Here is a 22849-nt window from a genome sequence, read left to right as displayed (position 1 = left end):
GTGTGTGTGTGTGTGTGTGTGAGGGAGAGAGAGAACACCCTCCAGGGAACATGGCCACACCTCAATTCTTTCTCTATTCTCTTCTTGAGATTTTGGGCATCCACGCATGTGCACACAGCATGTTTCTCAAGCTGCTGGGTCCAGGACTCGAACTGCAAAGGTGGCCATGTGGGATCCTGCTGCCTTAACCACCACACCACCGGTTGGCGCCTCTTCGTTCATACATTATTTAATATTCCTTATCTATCCTTCTCACTGAGTGTTAATAACGTCCCAGTCATTGTGTCTGGTGCCAGCGAAAGAAGATGAGAAAAAGGGAGTGTCCTTGGAACCCCAGCCTGGGCTGCCAGAGCCCAGGGGCACCGTGTAGACTGTGCATATTGTCTGACAGTACAGAGAAACAGAGGGGCGAGCCCCAAATCAGTTTAGGGGGTCAGAAAAGGCTTGAAAGAACCCTTCTTTGAAGTTAGAATCTACCATGGGGGTGGGTCTTGAAAAAAGCTAATGGGAAATGCATATTATAAAAAAAGATCCAAGTATGAATTTCAACATTTTTTACACCCAAATAAATGCATACTGTAATTCCATTGTCTTACTAAGTTTAAAAGTCTCTTCATATTTTAAAACTAGAACTTCAAAAGACAGACAAACCTGTCTTTGGGAATTAAGATGAATACATTTATTTCTGGTTGGCGACATTGTAGCCACACAGAAGATCGCCAAGTGTGAGGCTAACTGAGCATTTTTACTATTCGTTCCACGTGGGTTGATTTATTTACGTACTTTGGTTGTTTCTTTGATTGTGTGGTATGAATACTACAGCTTTTATAGTTGGTTTATTTAGAGAAGGGTGGATAGCTAGGCCTGTCCTGCCTTCACTCCACGACTGCCCCCTCAGCTGGCTCAGATCATAGCACACACAGGCAGTCCCCGGGAGGCAAACCTGGGACCTTCCCACCTGGGTCCAGGTTGTGTTACCGCTGTGCCCCCACCTGGCCCCCTCTAAGTGTTTTTCCTTGGGAGAAATGAAAATGATTTGAACTCTATTTTGGTTTCTAGAGATTTGAGTATTTATTTAGCTAGTTTGTCAGTTATTTTGAATGGAAACACTGAATAGGATGGCATATATTCTCTATGTCACGTACTGAACATGAGCAGTCACGTCACGGGGAGTATTTAAGAAAATCCTGTACAGGGGCCAACAGGTGGCATGGTAGTTAAGATGCTGGATTCGTACTTGGCCAACTGTGGTTTGAGTCCTGGAGCTGGCAGCTTGAAAGTCATGCTCTGTTTGTGTGTGTGTGTGTGTGTGTGTGTGTGTGTGTGTATGTGTGTCTGTCCAAAATCTGGAGAGGAGAATGGTGTGGTGTGTCCACCCCACTGGGAGGTGATTTCCTGCTTTGTCTCTCTCTCTGTCTCTGGCAAGTACATGTACCCTACGACGAAAACATTAAAAAAAAAAAAAAAAGGAAAAAGGAAAAGAAAAGAAAAAAGAAATCCTGTACATTGGGAAACTCAGTTATTTAAGGTCATATACCAAGTTATTATACATCAAAACACCATGGCAACTTGAGATGGGCCACTCGGCTTGTGTTTTCCTTCCTTTAGTGAATGAGCAGGGGATTATTTGGATGACAGGATGATTACTTGAGGAGTGAAATAATTTCCTAAATTGTGGGTCAGAAGTTGACCTTTCCTTTCCTTTTTATTTTATTTATTTATCCCTTTCAAACAGTCGGGATCTTGCTGTGTACCCCCCACTCCGCTAATCACGCAAATGAGCTTGAAGGGCCCATACTTCTCCTTGGTGTGTTTGTTTTCTTCCCAGTCCTCTTCCTTAACTTAGCCGGGGCAGCTCAGTTGTTCAGTGTCGCTTGGTCTAGGCGTTTTGTTATCTGTGTTACAGCGTAAGCTTTGCGTGTCTTGGAATCTGTTTTCTCTCCCTGCATGTATTCTGACCTTGAGAGGTCACGGTGGCATTGGAAAGAAAGACCAGGATCTCACTCATTCGAATGTTCTGAAATCATTTTAGTGTTAAGGAACCACACACTCATCCTCAAGCTGCGTGTTCAATCTCAACCTCACTTAGCTGGACTCGTCATGCTTGTTAGAAACGCCCACACACAGAGTGCGGCCAGACGTGTCCGACCCAGAAACACCCGTGCCGATTACTTCACATACAGAGGGGATGCGACAGAAAACCCATCCAAGTCGTCCTTTCCAGTTCATCTATCTTGAACACGTTCTCCATAAACCCTAGCAGTATGGAATGCACCTGTTCCTGGGCCTTTATTCAAAATAACGTTTGGGCCTGAAGGAGCTGCTTTGTGGCACAAAAGGTCTTTAGATGCGCAGAGCCCCAGAAAATTTCCTTAGCTCCATAATTGAAGTGAATTCTCTCCCAAGTTGTGCAAGAGAAGAAGAAGAAAAAGCAACTTGGTCCCCACAGAGTGCCAGGTGCACCATAAATAAAGCAGCAAGTTGCTTTAAATCTTTCTCCAGATAATGGAACAATAGCGGAGGTCACGGTTATTATCACAGAGCTCAGGTATGGACAGGACTTAGGTTGCTGTTAAAAGAACTAAATTGCAGACTGCAGACTTAAGTACAGTACGCTGTTAAAACTCTGCAGATACCTGAGTGTTGCCCACGAGGAGACTTGCTAGCCGAGAGGATTGATAGATGGGATAATGGACCCTTTAATAGCTATATTGCTAAATCCTTTCCATCCCAGGTCGGTAGGGACTGAAAGTAGTGTAGTGCTTCAGGTAGGAAATTGATACTCTGCAATGTGAGTATCCTCTTCTCCCCCAAGCTCTCCTTCTTCCTAGCTGCCTGTCTTTAAACACATTTTTAAAAAATCTACCCCTTTCTCTGTTTCCCCACTGTGGACTTTTAATAGCTTTTCTTATCCTTTAGGGTTTTGCCTGCTTCAATCGGCAAGCAGCTCACAGCGCACGGCCACCAACCACCCCTGGTTTCCCATCTCAGTGCCCGGGGAACTCAAGGAAATGGTACTTTTCGTTTTAAGACGTAAAAGGTATCCGCTGCGTTTTCTCATAGCGGTCTCCACGCCTTGACTCAAAAAGTGCCCCCTTATGACAGCCTTGTAGTGTCACGCGAGAATTGGGTGGAGATAACTTCTCTGAGAAACAGACCTAGAAAGAGCCTTTGCCTTTTTCTTCCCCCTGCAGAAGAGTGTTCTTTATGCATGGGCAGAGACTGCACTGCTGGAAAATAGACCTATTTCTTTTAGTCCTATGACAACCCCCAGCCAAAGCCTGGTGACCCACAGGCCACAATACCCACAGAGGCCTCCATGGTGGGGACTCACAAGGCTGCCTTTGCCCTGGGTTGCCATTAGCATGTGATACTCGAGGGCCTAGCTCGTTTGTAGAATGACCCTTTTATTTTCAGTCTACTCATTACTTAAAATAAGTCATGCCACAATCTGTCCCCCTCCTTTTCTCAGTCCCACCTGGATTTGGACCATGTGCACACATGGGCCTTATGTATTTTTAAGCCGCCAGGACTGGGATTTCAACACAGTCAGCCATGTGGGCTTTAGGGCTGGCCTGTGTCATTTGAGATAGAAAAACGGTAGACCCGAGCTCTGGTGGGAAAGATGAGGTGAGGACGGCTGTTGTGTTTAGACCAAAACGTATTTACCAAAACATTCCACGGGGAACAGGTATGTTCTACAGATGCTCCAGCCATTATGTCCTTAGCAGTCATTAAGCTTTTCAACATTCAGAACCTACGCCTTCAGTCGGTAGTGATGTATTATGTGATAGGGTGGGGGCAGAGGACCGAGAAGACAGAATAGATAGAAAAGTCAACTTTGGGGAACCAGCAGTTAGCATAATGGCTATGTTGCTGGACTCCCACGTAGTTGACTGCGGTTCGCGTCCCGGACCCGGTGGCTTAAAACTCACGCCGGGCGCATGTGCGTGCGTGCCCAAGATCCCAAGAGGAGAATGGAGAAGGGATTGTGGCGTGACCATCCCCTCTGGGGGGGTGATTTCTCGCTTTCTGTCTCTCTGTCTCTCTCTGTCTGTCTGGCGAGCGCACGCGCCCTATAGCGAAAACCTCTCCAAAAAAAAAAAAAAAGAAGTCAACTTTGTTTTCATTGAAAGTTGTAAGTCTAGAGGAAATAATTACTGAGCAACAGCCACTTCCAAACAGAATGGACAGTTTACATTCCTTCCATGATTCGATGGCGTACACATGATTTCTACCCTCGACCAACTCTTTAAATTGCCGATTTGTCGGAAATGGAATTCATATTAGGGTTACAGCACATTTGAATTGCTAAATAAGGGTTCTCATCTCAAAGGGATGGCATTTGTCTTTTCGTTATTGTCGTTGTCATCGTTCTCATCTTCATCAAAGGTTTTCGGCTCAAGTACACAGACTTTTTGCATTTCATTTTTGGTTTTCTATTAAGAGGAGACTTTTAAAAGTTCATGGAAGTTCATACACATTCATTTGATACAAAATATTTTTGGAATTCATACCTACTTTTTTCATAATAGGCACTTTACATGGACTTTTTGAAGACTCCTTAAGTTTGCCCTTGGACCTGTTTAAAAGTATGGAGACGTATTATGCATAATCTAAGTACAAAACCTGCCCTAAATAAACATTTATAAGAATATTATGTGAGAACATGCACAAACACATCCACATGCTTACACAACTATTTTCTTATCTACATGACATTTTATGTAAATGTTAATAAAATGGTACAATTTTATTTCACAAGTGGCAACATAGTTTAACATTAAGTGATTAATGTCTTCCAATATCACCCGGCTCCCATCAGTACAGAACCTTCGTACTTTTTATATGATTTTTGTTCTTTAAGATATATCTTTGGCACTCAGATACCTTGTGCTATTAGGTATCTGTTAACTCTTATGTTTCAATCTTCCTGCTGGGGTACTTTTATTTTTATTTTATGATTTTATTTAGTTGAGAGAATTGTTTAGTTAATAGCTTATATTATGTTTTATACTGCTAAGTAACACCAAAATTGTGTCGCTCCCTGAAGCTTTAAATAGTATCTCTTTATAAACCTCATAAAGACAAGTACTTTCCAGCTCATTTACAAAGGCAGCATGTGTGTTTTTCATTTGCGGTTTTAAATGTAAGCCATGAAGAGATGCATGTATCCTGCTTCTCCAGTGTGCTGTGTGGTAGATGATCACTCTCTCTGTCTCTCTCTGTCTGTCTGGCGAGCGCACGCGCCCTATAGCGAAAACCTCTCCAAAAAAAAAAAAAGAAGTCAACTTTGTTTTCATTGAAAGTTGTAAGTCTAGAGGAAATAATTACTGAGCAACAGCCACTTCCAAACAGAATGGACAGTTTACATTCCTTCCATGATTCGATGGCGTACACATGATTTCTACCCTCGACCAACTCTTTAAATTGCCGATTTGTCGGAAATGGAATTCATATTAGGGTTACAGCACATTTGAATTGCTAAATAAGGGTTCTCATCTCAAAGGGATGGCATTTGTCTTTTCGTTATTGTCGTTGTCATCGTTCTCATCTTCATCAAAGGTTTTCGGCTCAAGTACACAGACTTTTTGCATTTCATTTTTGGTTTTCTATTAAGAGGAGACTTTTAAAAGTTCATGGAAGTTCATACACATTCATTTGATACAAAATATTTTTGGAATTCATACCTACTTTTTTCTAATAGGCACTTTACATGGACTTTTTGAAGACCCCTTAAGTTTGCCCTTGGACCTGTTTAAAAGTATGGAGACGTATTATGCATAATCTAAGTACAAAACCTGCCCTAAATAAACATTTATAAGAATATTATGTGAGAACATGCACAAACACATCCACATGCTTACACAACTATTTTCTTATCTACATGACATTTTATGTAAATGTTAATAAAATGGTACAATTTTATTTCACAAGTGGCAACATAGTTTAACATTAAGTGATTAATGTCTTCCAATATCACCCGGCTCCCATCAGTACAGAACCTTCGTACTTTTTATATGATTTTTGTTCTTTAAGATATATCTTTGGCACTCAGATACCTTGTGCTATTAGGTATCTGTTAACTCTTATGTTTCAATCTTCCTGCTGGGGTACTTTTATTTTTATTTTATGATTTTATTTAGTTGAGAGAATTGTTTAGTTAATAGCTTATATTATGTTTTATACTGCTAAGTAACACCAAAATTGTGTCGCTCCCTGAAGCTTTAAATAGTATCTCTTTATAAACCTCATAAAGACAAGTACTTTCCAGCTCATTTACAAAGGCAGCATGTGTGTTTTTCATTTGCGGTTTTAAATGTAAGCCATGAAGAGATGCATGTATCCTGCTTCTCCAGTGTGCTGTGTGGTAGATGATCACGTATTTATTTCTGTCTCACAAGCTCTGTTGTTGTTACGGCCTTGGCAGCCTTCTCTGCTTTCTCATTTCAAAGGTCATCGCTTGTAACCAATTTCATCAGAAACAAGGCCAGGGCTATTTGTAATTTGCACCGTTAAAACAGGGCCTCACCTTGTCACCTGGTGATTCTCCGGAATTATTACAATTGTGCCTCCACCTGTATTTCCCTGTACAGATGCGACTTCATTGTTGTGGTTGTTAGTGATGAGGTCTTTCAAAACATGCACTTTTCCAGGAGGTTAGAAATTATTTCCTTCTTTGTCTTTGTGATTTTGAACTCAGATACCTTATTCTGTTTCTGACATGGGATCTGAAACCACGGTGTTTAAAATGGGGTTTGCCTGTTGTAATACTCTTCCCACAATTTACATTTGTATGAGATCTTCATTCTAGGATGAACTTTTAAAAAAAAAAAATTTTAGATTCTTTTCATAGGGTGCATATACTCACTGGAGAGAGAGAGACAGAGAGAGGGAGAAATCACTCCCCATAGGAGGATGGTCACACTGCAATCCCTTGTCTTCTTGGGACTTTGGGCTTGCCCAGTGTGAACTTCAAGTCACTAGGTCTGGGACTCAAACTGCAGTTGGCCGTGTGAGAGTCCAGTACCGTACCCACCATGCCGTCTGCTGGCCCCATGGGATGGACTTCCTTAGCTGTGGCTATGGGTTGGTCGTGTGTGCAGTCTCCCTTGAAGTATGTGCCTCATTCAAATTTCACCTTAGCGACAAAGGAGCGTCTCTTTAATCACCTGCCCTTCTGCATACTCTGAGAAGAGAAGTGGAATGAAATATTTGTGTGAGCCTATGTTTACATCTCCTCATGATGAGCAGGACAGTGTAGAATATGCCAGTCATTTGCTGGGACCAGATTTGTTCATGCATTTTAAGTTTTCAGGCCCTCTATGTTGATCCTGCCATTACACGAGTTCATTAAGAGCCGAGTGATGCGTGCAGCTGGTAAAGCTGGAGGTGAAGGTGTCAGAAAACACACAATCGCACAGACAAAAGCCGTTCAATCTCTCTTTTCTCTGTCAGAATAACATTTTCAAGCCTCTGAGAGAATCACCTTAAAAATACACCTGAAATTTCTACAAGCCCTTGCATTTTCTTTTCCCATTTCCGCAAGGAATGTCACAGAACAGCATGCACTTAGAGAGCTGGCTACCGACTCCCGCCTCGGGATACCAGCACTCTCAAGACTGCGTGACACACGTGCCATGCACCCTGCTTGCACGGTGTGAGCAGGAAGGAAACATGGGCTTTTAGGGGGCATAAGAGAATCATGTAGTAGTTTCTCGATTTGCTTTTTCTCTGTCGGTGGCTTTTCTTGAGCTTCCCAAGGCTTACCACGATCACTAAGACAGTTCCGTTTTCCTGTTGGCCAACCTGTCCAGTGTCATGAAAGCACATGTCTGTCTCCTTCAATGCGTTTGATAAGCAGTTGGCTGACGCTTTGTTTGCATAAGCAGAACTCACTGGGCGCGTGTTTTTCTTGCTGAAGGTATCGCTGATGTGTTATGTGAGCGGCGTTGTAGAGCGAGTCTCTGAGCGCACATTTGTTGCAATGAGTGTGGTGATAAACACCCACTAGTGGGGACTGGGGTGCTGTAAAGCCTAATCTCTGCACACATTATTTTTGTATCGGGATATTTTTAATATGCTCGCTGACTATGCCCATATGCTTGGGAATTTTTGTCCTGTAGATTGCCTCATTACTGCTCACCAACACGTAGGATCGTGCTGGCCTGGCAGAAGGAGAACAAAGGTGACCCTTGGTTTCTGTGCAGACACCAACCAGCCAGAGAGCCACTCTTAGGGAACAAGGCCATTGCATTACCTTACAACCCAAATGGATGCTAGACTCTTACTATTTTGGTGGGGGAGGGGAGAGGTTTTTGCCATAGGGCGCGTGCACTCACCAGCTAGACAGAAAGAGGCAGAGAGATAGAAAGCGAGAAATCCCCCCCCAGGGGAGATGGCCATGCCGCAATCCCTTCTCCTCCATTCTCCTCTCGGGATCTTGGGCACGCACGCACACACACACGCCTGGCGTGAGTTTTAAGCCACCGGGTCTGGGATGTGAACCGTGGTCGACTACATGGGAATTCAGCGACATAGCCATTACGCTAACTGCTGGTCCTGACTCTTACTACTTTTGAAAATTATTATTGAGTCAAGGTCTGACACTGGCTTTCCACTCTACAAGAAAGTCAGTAACAGCCTTTCCTCAGAACATGGCTTGCACAATGTTGTGAAGCTCAGAGAGGAGACCGAGGCGAGGTTAGAGGCCTGAGTGTCTTGAGCAGGGTGACTTTCACTTGGAAAGATCAGATGTAAAAGGTGAGCTGACAGCTGTCAGCGAGATGTCAAAGCATCTGCGGCAACCGGGGTGCAGCGCAGTGTGCCTGATCCGGGATCTGAGTTTGATGAGAGGCGCGGCCAGCAGATGACACGCTGACCACAGTACAAAGCTGGGGGCTGGGGAGTTCTCCATGGGCTCTCAGGATCCTAGAGAAATGGCATTTCCTAATCAATAAGGTAAAATGTGTTTGTTGCCTAATGAGTTCAAATAGCTATTAGCTTTAAGATTCATACTGCTTTCTTTTTCTTTCTTTTTTAAAATTCCTGGGAGGCATGTGTGCCCACCAGAGACAGATGGAGGCAGGGAGGAAGTACCGTCCAATGAAGATAGCCACACCACAGTCCTCTTCAGGTCAAATCTTTATTTGGAGCACTCATGCACATGGGCCCAGCATGTTTTTCAAGCCACTGGGGCTGGGACTCGAACCACAGTCAGCGGTGAGGGACCCAGCTCTCTTAACCACTAGGCCGCAGGACTGGCCCCGGCTTATTCCTTTGATATGCACTTCCATTCCCTGTTGGGCTAACAGTGCCTCCTGTGTGCTAACCTCATCACAAAGTCTGTCCTTGTGGTAAAAGGAGAATCAGCCACATCTTATCCTCCTGCTAGACTAACATAGGTAGCTTACCCCAGACGTCACCAGATGGCCAACTTCCAAGTGCACACCCGGGACTTCCCCACTTTTGAGAGTTACTGGAGCAGTTTATATTTTCACTTTGTTTAGTGTTCACCTCTTCCCATCCTCTGAGCAGCCTTCCTCTCCTCCTATGGGCTGTACACAGGAGGGCTGACAATTGGCATCTGACGTCCACATTTCCCAGACTGCACTGGCAACACGGGAGGCCCAGCAGGTGGCATGGAGGCTAAGGAGGCCGAACCCCACATGGACAGCTGTATGGTCTGAGTCCTGGACCCAGCTTGAAAATCACGCCAGGCACATGTGCATGTGTGCCCAAAATCCTGAGAGGAGAATGAAGGAGAAGGGACTGCATCAGGGCCATCCTCCCACAGGGTGAATGATTTCTCACTCCCCCCCTCTGTTTCTCTCTGTCTCTCTCTCTGGCAAGTGCATGCACCCTATAGCAAAACTTAAAAAAATAAATAAATAAAATAAAATAAACAAGGAAAAAAAAAAACCACTGGAAAGGTTGATCCCTTCAGTTTAAACTACCTGCCAAAGCCAAAACACACCCAAGCCAAAACACACCCTCAGACAATTGAGTATTAGGGGCTCAAAAAGACTTTATGCCTTTTTTGTCAAAGAAACTTGAGAAACCACAGGATTTGCAAGCTGTTTCTAAGGCACTCTGTAAGCACTGAGATGGAGCCCATAGTGCTGTGCTGTGTTCCTCCCTTGCTAACGACCATGGTTTCCCCGCAGCCCAACTCCAGAGCGCCAGCGCAGAGCGGCCGCCACTCGGTGTCGGTGGAGGTGCAGATGCAGCGGCAGCGGCAAGAGGAGCGCGAGAGCTTCCAGCAGGCCCAGCGCCAGTACAGCTCGCTGCCCCGGTACGTGGTTGTGTATGGGCGTGCGTGGGCGTGCGTGGGGCGCACCCAGGGCAGCCGGCCCTATAGGACATGGCCTTCCCTCCCTGCCTGGGCTTCTCCAGCTTGAGCTGGGTCCTCACAGATCTGCAGACCAACGGTGACCATTGCTTAGCCTGGGGCCCCTCCTGCAGGGCAAGGGCACCAGAAAGCCAGTACTTCAGAAGCGGCTGGTGTGTTCACCTATGCTCCCCAGCCCAGAGTGGAGTGACACGAGAGAACTGGGTTTAGGCGTCAGAGCGGCTCTCGTAATGGTTCTGCTCTGCCTTTTTTCTTTTCTTTTTTTGCTGGGGTGGGAGAGATTTTTGCTATAGGGTGTGTGCTTGTGAGATTTGACAGAGAGAGATGGAGAGAGGTCAAGTGAGATCCCAGGGGAGATGGCCACACTGTAGTCCCTCTCTCCATTCTCCTCTCAGGAATTTGGGCATGCACGTACACACACCCCGCATGAGTTTCAAACTTGGGGGTCCGGGACTTAAACCATGGTCAGCCATGTCAGAGTCCAGCTCCTCAACCACTGTGCCACCTGCTGGCCCTCCACTACTTCCTACGTGGCTGCAGATAACACCATTTTCTCATCTGAGAAAATGGGAACATAAAACTTGCTTTGTTCAGCTTCAGAGTGTGGACAGAGTAGCTTTTACTCAAGTGTTCTAGTCCGTTTTGTTGCTAATAACAGAAAATGCCTCAAACCGGGTGATATACCCAGCTCTCAGTGCGGAGGTCCGAGGTCCAGGGCAGTGTCTGTTGGGGTCTCGCAGAGTCTGGTCATAGCAGGAGGGCAGAGCGGCTGTCCGTGAGTCTCCCTGTTCTGGTCTCACTCCCTCTCCTTACAAACCCACCAGACCTCTGTCCCCGGGGCTGTGCCCTAGTGGCCTTAATCTGAATCTCTCCCAAAGACCCCACCTTTCAACACCATAATCGATCAAGTTCTCCCCCTAGTAATCCCCTTACAATGGCTCTAAGGAGACATACTCCAACAAGGCACCTAGAACTCTAGCGCTCTGAAAGGACGGGGTGACGTGTGGGGTGACCACGCTCGTGCAGGGTGGGCTGGCCGACCCCTGCTCTCCTGCTGTGCAGCTGTGCTCACTGCGACCCTGAGCCCCTCAGTCCTGCCGGCTCCCATAGTGCATCACCTCCACCCCAGGACAGAGAGTGCTCGGAGACTGCGCCCTAACTGAGATCAGCCATTTTTCCATGAAAGTATTCTGGGCATGGTAAAGAACGAAAGTTTTTAAAAATATCTAGGTTTTCAAACAGCCACAGACAAAGTGCTCTTAGAGTCACAATTCTCTTTTTTTTTCTTTTTTTTTTTTTTCTGGAGAAGTTTTTGCTATAGGGCACATGCACTTGAAAGAGAGAAAGAGAGGCAGAAAGTGAGAAGTCAACTCCTGGGGGCTTGGCCATGCCACAATCCCTTCTCCTCTCAGGATCTTGGGCACGCACACACACGCGCCCAGTGTGAGTTTAAGCCACCAGGTCCGGGAATCGAACCGCAGTCGACTACATGGGAGTCCAGCAACGTAGTCATTATGGCAACTGGTAATGGCTGGTCCCAAGTCACAATTCTTAAAGGAATTTGTTGTCTTATTTTAAAATCAGGCAGCAAAAACCATTAGAGTGGAAAAAGATCTGTTTGGCACATTGACATAGACTGTTCTGGATTGGAGCAGAACGATTTTGGAGACGTAGCAAATGCTTACCCATTTATGTGAGGGGATTTCAAGAATTTCACAGAAAAATGGACTTAAGGTACAAGCTTATTTTGGTGCCAAAAGACATGCATCATTTTTGCATAATATGCATTTTCCAGGAACTCTTCAAAGACCCCACCCCCCGTATTAGACTGGCTAATGTTAACGTGCCCGGACTCAATTTCTAGTACAGACAAGTCCTTCTGTGTGTGAAACGTGCACTGTCGCAGCCACGCAGGGCATCGCACGTGAGGCGTGCATCTGATGGAGCACTGCGGCCATGCAGCGCTATCTAGCATAGCAGCTTAGCCTCGGTTCTTCCTCAACCCGTTACCTCATGACTCCTTTGAGACCTCAGCGTTTTCTCTTTAAAGTCGCTGAATTGCCCACAGACAAGCGTTTAGCCCACTCTGGGCAGCAGTCATTGCAGGGCAGGTCTGGCAGCACCTGGGAGATGTCTTGCCTTACAAGAAAACAGCTCAGAGAAATGAAGTAGCTGCCCCCAAGGTCACGCAGCTGGTGAGAAACTTGGCCAGAATTCCAGCCCGTGCCTGCCATGCCCTAAGCCATTATGTCATAAGGCCCATGGCGCCCGAGGGTTGATGTGGAAAGTGCCCAATGCCCTGAGTACCTGGGAGAGGGCTGTCCCATGACGCGATTCCCTGACACAAGCACTGAACAGTAGAAGGACATGCAAACATGTGAAACGCCTTCTCCCAGCCCTGTTCGGGTGCATTCCAGCAGAAAGGTGAGCATGATAATGGGCTGAGCCGACACACCCGAGGGCCCTCACATGCATGGGTTGCATGAATGGTGGTGTCGGTGTAGGGGGCCACGTCCTTGCTTTTATTGACAAATGAGCTTCATACATTTCAGCTGTGTTTGAGAGACTCCAGGCTATGATGGAGAACCAACTGGGTGTCACGTGGGAGTGACTTGGAAAATGCAAAGGGCAAGCAGAGCGGGGTAGGAGAGACCGTGGGGTGGGGAGGGCTGGGAGGTGTTGGAGGAGGGAGAGAGACTCTGAGGGCCAGTCCTCGGGAAGAGGAGAAAGGTAGATGCAGGTATTCCCGCAGAATTTCCCCAAACTCCAAAGTAGCTCATTCATTCCAAATGGAGCCTCTTAGTCTAGCATCCCCCACCCCTACTGCCCCCTCCTTTTCTTCCCCGTCCTCCGAGGTCAGCCCCCCCCTGCCTTCCCAAGCTCCTGTGGAGGAAGGATGTTTGCGTGCAGGCGAGGATGCTGCTGCCCCTGCTGGTCCCGGGCCGCTGTTCAGTGTGTCTCCAGGTTGCCAAAGCTGCTCCTCTGGGCTAGTGTAGCTCCCTATTTTAGTCATTTCATTCCATTTAGATTTGGAAATAGCCCAGATCCCCAAATTAAAGAGCTATGTTAGTTTAAAATAGCATAGATCTCCAAATTAAAGAGCTATGTTAGTTTAGGCAAGAAGAATGAATAGGCTTCTACATTGTGTTCTTCTCTTCTATAGAAAATAATTTCCTGGGCCAGCGGGTGGTGTGGCAGTTAAGGTGGCTGGATCCCACATGGCCGACCACAATGTTGGAGTCCCAGACCCAGTGGCATGAGAGTCACGCTGGGCACATGTGCATGTGTGCAGTCTTGGAGTCCCAGACCCAGTGGCGTGAGAGTCACGCTGGGCACATGTGCATGTGTGCCCAAAATCCCAGGAGGAGAATGGAGGAGAAGGAACTACGACATGGTCATCCCCCCAGGGGGTGATTTCTCATTTTTCCTCTCTTACTCTCTGACTCTCTCTGGACTCTTTGTCTCTCTCTGGTGAACACGTGTCCTATAGAAAAAAAAAAAAAGACAATGACTTCTCAGTGTGAGTGTACCTTTGCAAGGAGGGTTAGGAACGTGAACCCCACTCAGCTGGTGTCCCTGCAAAACCATGCCACACAGCAGTAGGCAGTGCAGCCGTCTGAAGGAAGTAAGGACATCAGACGGGAGCCTGAGTCAGATAGGCCTGAGTTTCTGACACGCGATATGCTTCAGAGACACTTGACCTCTGCTTCCGGATGTTGACAATTAGCAGAGTTTTGTCTAAACAAGTGGGTATGGCATTTGAAACCAGAAAGGTTTCACACACACAGCAAGTTCAGTTCTGAAGCGGAGCATAAAATAAAACAAATGGTCCAGACTTTGTATCAATTGCTTGGGGGAAGATGGTTTGAATTAGGGAGCCCTGTGTGAACCAGAGCGGTCTGTGAACGTGAGCCGTAATTAAGGAAATCGACAGCAGAATTCAACTCATGTTTGAAACCTCAGTGAGAAGCACTAGCCAGTGGTAACTCGAGGTTGGGAGGAAAGGAGACCTGAGCGGCCCCACACTCCATTCTCAATTAGGCCAGGATGTTTTCATTCTCCACTCCTAAATCAGTTCCTTGTCCTAGTATCCCAGAGGCAGCGCTCAGACGGAGGAGAGGTGCGTTCAGTCCCAATCCCTGCTGGCCTTATTTTCGGTCCTTGATCACATCTCTCTTTCTTTTCTTTTCCTACTGCCTCCCCTTTTCCTCTCGTCTTTCTCCTCTCTCGGCTTCACGTCTGCTGTTGCCTGACTTGCGTTGGCGCCTCACCCCAGCTGTGTCTCTGCACCTCACACGGTCTCCCCCGGGCCCGTTCGTCATGTCTCCAATCTGCTCATCCACTTTTCAGCCCGGGCTTTGTTCCTTTGGGTGGAACAGCTTCCCATGGCGCTGGGTCTTCGGGTTAGGTCCTCCACATGATGGTGGCCTTAGGCATGCTAGAGGTAGTTATAATTTTTGTATATTATTAGGTTTTTGTCATACAATATGTCCGCTCATCAGAGAGACAGAGAGACAGTGAGAGGGAGAGTGAGAAATCACTCCCTGGGGGGTGGGGGGATGACCATGCTGCAATCCTGTCTCCTTCACTCTCCTCCTGGCATCTTGGGCATGCACGCACATGCAGCCAAGCGTGATTTTCAAGCTGCTGGGTCGGGGACTTGTACTGCAGTCCACCATGTGGAAGTCCAGTGCCTTACCCACCATGCCCCCTGCTGGCCTGAGCAGTTGTGTTCTTTAGGAGATAACTATTGCCATACCAGGGTGCATGCTTTGAGTAGCCCCAGAAACCTCCGAGGGGCTTGTTGCAGGACTAACCAAACCTTATCTGTTGGTTATAGAGAAACCCAGTGAAAAAGGATTGGTGTTTTATGGTCGTCATTATTACTGGCCTCTGAAGAGTCGAGGGGTCAATAGAGAGAACCTGGCTTCCTTCTAATCTCCACGGCTACACCTTGGAGCCACCCTCTGGTGACGAAGTCTCTTTGGTTTTCTTTGGTACCCATTTGTGCTCTGGGGTCTCCACTCAATCCCTCTGACCAAGGGAAGGCTATGTTTTTGTTTATATTTCTGTTTTGGTCAGAAAGATACCCTTTATGACTTAGAGCCTAATCCTGGAAGAAAGTGACTTTGTCTTCAAATGACTCCTCCAACACCTCTTAGTCAACTATTTACATGTGCCGGTCACTTTTCTAGCACTAGACGTGTGGCATGTCATTTGTGTCTTCCCCAATCTTACAGGGTAAGATATTACATCTGTTTCTCAGATGAGAGAGCTTAGGCCCAGTGAGCATGGAGTTTGCAGGGTCACAGAACTGGCAAGTGGCAGACTCAGGACTTGAACCCATATCTGCTGGCTCCTAAGCCACTCTCCCACTGCACCTGGTGCCTGGTGGCTTGTTTTGCAGGGTAGTGAAGTCTTATTGTCTCATTCCTTCTCTTGATCTCCTTGGTCATCTTATTTCCCACCCTCTCCTTGATCCCGAGCGAGTTGGTACTACTGAGGATGTGTGTGTATGTGTGTGTGTATGTGTGTACATGTCCCTCATCTATCTCATTCTGGGGCAGTGTGCTTCCTGCTCTCTATTCTGATTAATTTGAAGAAAAGTTTAGATACATTGTTACAGATTCCATCCCTAACAAACCTTTAGTGGATTCTCAATGTGTTTAAATATAGAAAGACTATCTTCCTGAGATGATGCACAATTCAACTTAGGATGTAAAACTGCCATGGAGTGAAGCCTCAGGCCTCATGGAGTTGAGGAGGGAGGGTATTGGTGGGTCTCAGTCAGCCAGGGATAAAAAAGAGGTGAAATTTCTGCAGCCTATTTCTGATCATCTTTAAATTGATAACTAACTCATAAAGGAATCCCACTTTTGTTGCTGTGGTATCAGTAGCAAGTTCGTTGTTTTAATTAAAGTTTCATGATTAATGTCAAATCCCTGGTTTCACGCTGACACTTTCCATCATTCATGTCTCTGGGCAGATTAATTTATGACTTTTTAAGTGAAGATAATCAGTGCTTTAGGCAAATAAACTATTCCATCAAATCCAAGGATTCTCACCCGGGCTGATTGTACAAATGTCTGACTCCCATTAAAGCAGAACCAGATAGATACACTATTGACTGCCCCATGGATCATCGTCAAACTCTGAGGGCACTTTGGACATGAAGTTCATTGTCCTTGTTGGAAACATCCCTAGCCACTTTCTAGGCCGTATGGAAAACAGGCAGATTTCATCCTGAACCGTATCGCTGGTGCTTTGGAGTGCTCGGAAACGTGCAAATCGCTCCATTCCTGTGCTAAACCCCACTCACTACACAGGACTTATTTTTCCATGGGAGTCTTTTCTTCCTCCTCCCACCCCCTGAAACATTTATTTATCTATTTATTTGTTGCAATTTTCAAACCTCCTAGTCCGAGACTCAAACCATGGTCAGCCAGGCAGGAATCCAATATCTTAACCACTACGCCACCGGCTGGCCCCGCATAGGAGTCTTTGGAAACATTGAGCCACGTTGTGTGCGCTGATGTGAAAGGCTGAGCAGTCCAGACGGCCCCGGATGGTCTTCTTATTGACAAATGGAGCAATACATTTCCTGTTATTACTCAGCTGCCCCACCCCACTCCCATTTTGAAAGCCAAAAGTAGGACATGTCTTCCTTTCTGGCACGAAATCGTTTTACTTTATCACAGCCAGTCTCACTGTAAATTCATAAACTCTTCTAGAGACTTGATAGTCAATTAACGATGTTGCCAAACAATAATGTTTCCTGAAAATTATGAGCAACTTTATTGCAGAAGGGACCAGAAATTGAAGTATCTTTAGGGTAGATTTATTTCCCTATCCTGGGATGACAGGTGAGTGAGGGGGGGTCGCGCTGGCCTTCGGTAAGGGTAACGTGTGCAGAACAGATACTGCCTGCCCTGGACTCCCAGGCTCCTCGAGGCCGCAGTGTGTGTTCCGAACCGCGGCTGTTGCTGACATATGCAGCTCGAAAGCTGGGGCTTCCAGGGCCCGCCTGTTGCATTTTTAATCATAAAGGAGTCTGGACTTAAATTTTTCATAACCAAACTCACCTTGTATCCCTTACATGTACTGCGTATTAGCTTGCCTTTCTGGCGTGATGGTGGCAGCTGTGTAAAATATTTGTGTTGCTAGTTTAGAATTGAATTGTCACCTTCGACAGCGAGCAATTTCTGCTCCAGTCGGAGCTGCCAGCTCCCGAGCTCTCCCCTCCTTGTCAGCGCATCTGAACTGCAGGAGAGATCGGTACCCCAAGCGGAGCAGACAGAGCTATCCGCATGCAGGAGGAGGAGCCTGTGTCCAATAGCGGCCGCATTCACCTCTGTCTCTGGTTCACGGCTGACTCGTCTAAGACGGGGCTTGCTGAGCAGTGGCTGAGCGCGGTCACTTTTCCATCTAGCCCCATCGCAGTACCCAGATGAGAACACAGTATTTGTTGAAACATTAAGGCGCTTATTCCATCCCATCCCGTCCCTCTTTGCCTCTCTCCTTCTCTCCCTCCTGCCTTTTCACAACCCTCACACTAATCTTTGGGCTTTGCTTTCTAGGCAAAGCCGGAAAAACGCCAGCTCTGTCTCCCAGGACTCGTGGGAGCAGAACTACGCCCCCGGGGAAGGCTTCCAGAGCGCGAAGGAGAGCCCCCGGTACTCCAGCTACCAGGGCTCCAGGAACGGCTATCTGGGGGGGCACGGCTTCAACGCCAGGGTTCTGCTGGAGACCCAGGAGCTCCTCCGCCAGGAACAGAGGCGGAAGGAGCAGCAGATGAAGAAGCAGCCTCCTGCCGAGGGACCCAGCAGCTACGACGCCTACAAGAAAGTCCAGGACCCCAGTTACACGCCCCCCAAGGGGCCTTTCCGGCAGGATGTGCCGCCCTCCCCGTCTCAGGTGGCGAGGCTGAGCAGACTGCAGACTCCCGAGAAAGGGCGACCCTTTTATTCCTGAGCGTCAGAAGGACAGAGGCTTCAGGTCACGCAATAAAGGACATTTTCCGACGAAGACTTGCATTGGGGGAGTCTTTGAAAACCTCGATGGTACTATGGGATGTTTCTGTCGTTGGTATCAGTGCCTTTAAGCAGCAGGGGCAAAGCAATGGAAGGCCTTAATGTCTTTGCCGCCATGTTTCAAGTGTCTGTTTCACGGAAGGGTTTCCCATGGCCTGACAATCACCTGTTGGAGGCCTTCACACTGCCTCTCCGTGGGGTGCCGGGAGTCTGGCTGACACGCGCCAGGGCAGGTCCTGCTGTTTAGCCTTGTGTGAATCGCGGTGACAGAATCCCTCCAAGTCAGGGAGATGCCGATCCCTCCTTCCCCTCTAAGCTCTCTTAGCTCTGAGGCAACCTCTCGGTGTCTGGTGGATAAAAGTGGGTGTCGTGTGCCAGAACTTGGGGTGCCATGGTACTTCACAGCACTGTCTTTTGTAGAGCTTTCTAGTCAGCGTGGCTTCCCCTTTTCTTTGTCAGCCCCTCATGCCAGGAAAGCCCGCCGCCCTACTGAAGAATCTAAGCCATATTGCAACAGCTTGGTTACCCTGGGGGCCCTTCGTAACTGCCTTATAGCTCAGCATCACCGAGCAAGTGACATCCCGGTCTGTGCGTATGGAGACACTTGTTCGGTCGTGTCGCGAACACGTGTGAGTCACTGCAGCTCTGTGCAGGGAACATGGGAGAGGGGAGTGACCCCCAGGGGAGGACCGGGCCTGCCCGCCTGCCTGCAGGAGGTGGGAGCTGGGAGCTAAGAAAAGAATCCTCCCAGGAGGAGCTGGTGCCTCTGTACCGCCCAGGAATTATTTTAATTAGTTTTTGTTTTGAAAGGTTGGCCGGGAGGGCACAGAGTGGGACAAAGCTGTATCATACAGGTGTTTTGGGTTGGGAAGGCTGATGTGCTGCGTTTCTCACGTGGGTTGAGGATGAGCTCCATCTAGAGCACCCACATCTGTATCTGCCTGGTGCCGCCACATTGCTAAATACTTCCGCCATGAAACATGCCAGACAATGGAGGGAAAAGCCATCACAGCACACGGAGAACGTCGGGGCGTCCCACCCCAGTAGGAACGAAACGATGGCTCCTGGGTGGGTCGCGAGGACCTCGGCAGGTCCGTTAGCATCTGTCGGTCTGACAGCCCGTGTGTAGACCATGGCTGAGTTGTTAAAGTGCCTGTGAATCCCTATGTGAAAGGAGCTGGAGACGAAAGCTCAGCATACTGTGTATTAACAAAAAAGAAAAGAAAAGACATGTATTGATATGCCTATTTTTGGTTTTTTTTTACTGGCACATTGTATTTTTGTGTCGACTTGTTTTTAGAAAATATGTGAAGTGTCCACACACGCACCTGTGTGTCTTTTGCATCTGTGTGCTGGGTCTTTGTCAGTGAAGTGTGGCGATGTTCCGATGGTGTCGCCAGTGTACGCGTGGTGACCTCGACGACAGTGGTCCTCTCAGCCGTCACTGAGCTGAGAGACAACTTTCCCTGTACATAGGAGACTTCTAATAAAAGGCATATTTCTTCTGGGTCTTGGTGGTTTTGTAGTATTTCTGCGGAACCTCTCCTAGCTAGGTTGGGTTTTTCGTTTGTTTGTTTTTAAGTAAATTAAAAGATGTGATTTTATATATAAATATATTTAGAGAAAACTGAGAGTCCTCACATCTGTCTGCGTGCAGACACGGAAATGGGTGATTGATTGCCTATTTGAAGACCTGAGGAGAGAAAGGTGAGAAAGAGAGGAGATAGGGCCTTCTCACTGAGTCACTGGAAGGTCCCAGGCTTCCCGCCTGGGCTGTTCTGAATCCAACGCGCCAGAACCCTGGGACTAAATGAGAGAAAATTGTACAGAACTCTCAGTAGCCTTTCTGTTGTACATTCACTTCCTTTGGATCATTTCGGCAAGCCAAGGGATTTTTTTTTTTTTTTAAGAGAGATTTTTGCTGTAAGGCATGTGCACTGGCTAGAAAGACAGAGAGAGAGACAGAAGGGGAGATATAACCCCCCAGGGGGGATGGCCATGCCACAATCAGTATTTTGGGCATGCACACACACACACCAGGTATGAGTTTTAAGCCAGTGGGTCCAGGACTCGAAGCACAGTCGACTACATGGGAGTCCGGCGACAGAACCATTATGCCATCTGCTGGTCCCAAGCAGAGGGTTTTGACTGAATCCTTGTGGCGCTGCCCAGACGGCGAGCCCTGCAAGGACCCAGAGAACTGCCTCTGTGTGGAGGGCCTCATGTCAGCTGCTGGTCTAGCAGCCTCATCCTGTCACTGACCCATCTCACCTTGAGATCAACAGACAAGGAAACCCGCTTCTTTGGTCCTTCTGTGCATGCCAGGTGTGGAAAAGTGGAACAAGGAAGGTGGACAGGTTGGTTCATTTTCTCACTGACCAGGAGGCCCATTGCAAATGCCAAAACACACAGGTTACTTACCCCGGCTGACAGGGAGAAGCAGAGTGCGAGAGGTAAGATTGGATGTGGGCACCCAAATCACACGGGGGTTTGCAGATTCGAGCTGACAATGTGAGCCACACTGGGCAGACAAGTAGCAATGGATATTGGTTGGATAGAGGTGACATCTGCTCCATGACACAGTCCCATCTAAATGACCTCGGGATGCAGAGCCCTTCCCAGGACTGGAGGGAATCTCCCAGAAGAGCGTGTTCCGAGGCAGAGCCAGGTGGCTCCTGGAAGACCCCACTGGGCTCCCACGGGGTTCTCCCCAGCAGCCTGCCAGACAGGCCCCCGTGCCGTGAAAGGGGCGGCTGGGGACCGGAGCCCACACTCATGTGGACAGGAAGTGCAGCAACCTGTCTCTGCCCGGGAAAGGACGCCCCCCCCGCCCCGACATTCCTGCCCCCTTCGTCCATTAGGTCTATGGGTGGTCTTAGAAATACTTAGGTTAAAAGTGTAAAGTATTATAAAATCAGCGTTATATAGCCCATCTGGATTATATGTAATTTAAGAGCCACCACTCAGCCTCTCCTCTGAGGTTGTCCAGAACAAAGGCAGCCTACAGGTAAAACACCCAGGCGCAGGGCTGTCCCACCATCACGGAGGAACTTCGGGACCCGGATGTCTGCCAAGTCAGATCAGAGAGTAAACAAAATGCACTTTCTGATGCACCGAGTTTTATTCTACACCCTTTTGGAAGGGGTGGAAAATAAGCAAATGGATTGACCGCTTCATCAACAGCGTGCTTCACGATGTGCCTGAAAATGAGGAGGCCAGACCTGAGAGCGGGGGCATGGGGCTTCTCTGTCCTCATCACGGCTCTTGGGATCCCCAGTACAGCGGTCATCCTCAGGACTGCACTCCCTCCGAGTCGTTGCCATGAGAAGTACGCGTGCTTGCGTGTGCGTGCACACGGTGCTTTGTTTGCTCGTGGGAGAGCCAGGCAGTACGGCTCCGCCAACCACCTCGGAGTGCACGCCCTCACAGACGGCCTCCGACTAGCACGGTGTGCCAGAAATGTAAATGTCTACTTAACACCCCCCTTTTTCCTCTTCCTTTCTGGAACAAAGACTACTCTGATGACATGGCAGGTAAGGAGATAATCTCGCCTCACTTCGGAGGCAGGGTATCATCTAATAAGCAGCTAATAAGCGCGTTCGCAGGTCAGAAAGTGAGAGTGACGGACCGCTTTGATGGAAACCTTCGGCTCTGAGTGGTGATTAGATCACAAAAGCAGGTTGAATTCCATTGACTTTTTTTTAATGTTGGGGGAATGAGGGTTGTAATTCTGAACCAAGTTTTTCTTTAAAAAAAGAAATAAAGTGATCATTCTTCAGAGCATGAGGGAGACCGTCATTGTGTGCCACGCAGAAGAGCTCACTTCTCCATTGGGTGGCTTCTCCCCTCCTAAATCCTCCCTCCAGTCAGCCCTCGCCCGCTCCTCCTCCCTCAGCTTCCATATCCCACTCAGCAAAATACAAATCTGTGGGTTTCTTTACCCATAAATCTAATTTCTTTGGTTTAAACCTTACAGAGGGAATTGCTTTTCTTTTCTTTTTTAGCCATAGGGCACGTGCATTCATAGGAAAGACGCGATTATGAGAGGGACAGTGAGAAATCAGCCCCTGGCGGGGGATGGCCGCCCCACAATCTCTTTTATTGGGATTTAGGGCACACACGCACATGCACCCAGTGTGATTTTCAAGCCACCAGGTCCAGGACTTGAACCACAACTCCCATGTAGGAGTTCAGAGCCTTAACCACTGTGCCACCTGCTGGCTCCCGAATTTCACTTTTAAAAGAGTCCACTATGGGGGAACCAGCAGTTAGCATAATGGCTATATCGCTGGACTCCCATGTAGTCAACCGCGGTTTGTGTCCCGGACCTGGTGGCTTAAAACTCACACCGGGCGCATGTGCGTGCGTGCCCAAGATCCCGAGAGGAGAATGGAGGAGAAGGGATTGCGGCGTGACCATCCCCCCTGGGGGGTGATTTCTTGCTTTCTGTCTCTCTGTCTCTCTCTGT

The 22849-nt window shown here is 47.7% G+C and overlaps 1 protein-coding gene across 19 annotated transcripts in view; it reads left to right on the top strand.

Annotated features, from left to right (window-relative positions):
- Positions 1 to 19890, top strand: part of PARD3 (par-3 family cell polarity regulator) — a 611947-nt gene extending 592057 nt beyond the window's left edge. For all 19 annotated transcript variants that reach the window (XM_006158308.2, XM_006158309.2, XM_014591497.1 and 16 more), the window contains 2 exons: positions 10167 to 10294; positions 17929 to 19890. In XM_006158308.2, coding sequence (XP_006158370.1) covers positions 10167 to 10294; positions 17929 to 18322 — 522 coding nt within the window. In that variant the 3' untranslated portion in view covers positions 18323 to 19890. The remainder of the gene's footprint in view (positions 1 to 10166; positions 10295 to 17928) is intronic.
- The last annotated feature ends 2959 nt before the right edge of the window (positions 19891 to 22849 follow it).

Source organism: Tupaia chinensis, unplaced genomic scaffold, assembly GCF_000334495.1.
Source record: "Tupaia chinensis unplaced genomic scaffold, TupChi_1.0 Scaffold000578_2, whole genome shotgun sequence".
Classification (NCBI taxonomy): domain Eukaryota; kingdom Metazoa; phylum Chordata; class Mammalia; order Scandentia; family Tupaiidae; genus Tupaia; species Tupaia belangeri.
Note: the sequence above shows the minus strand (reverse complement) of the source record. Positions and strands in the feature narration are given on the sequence as shown.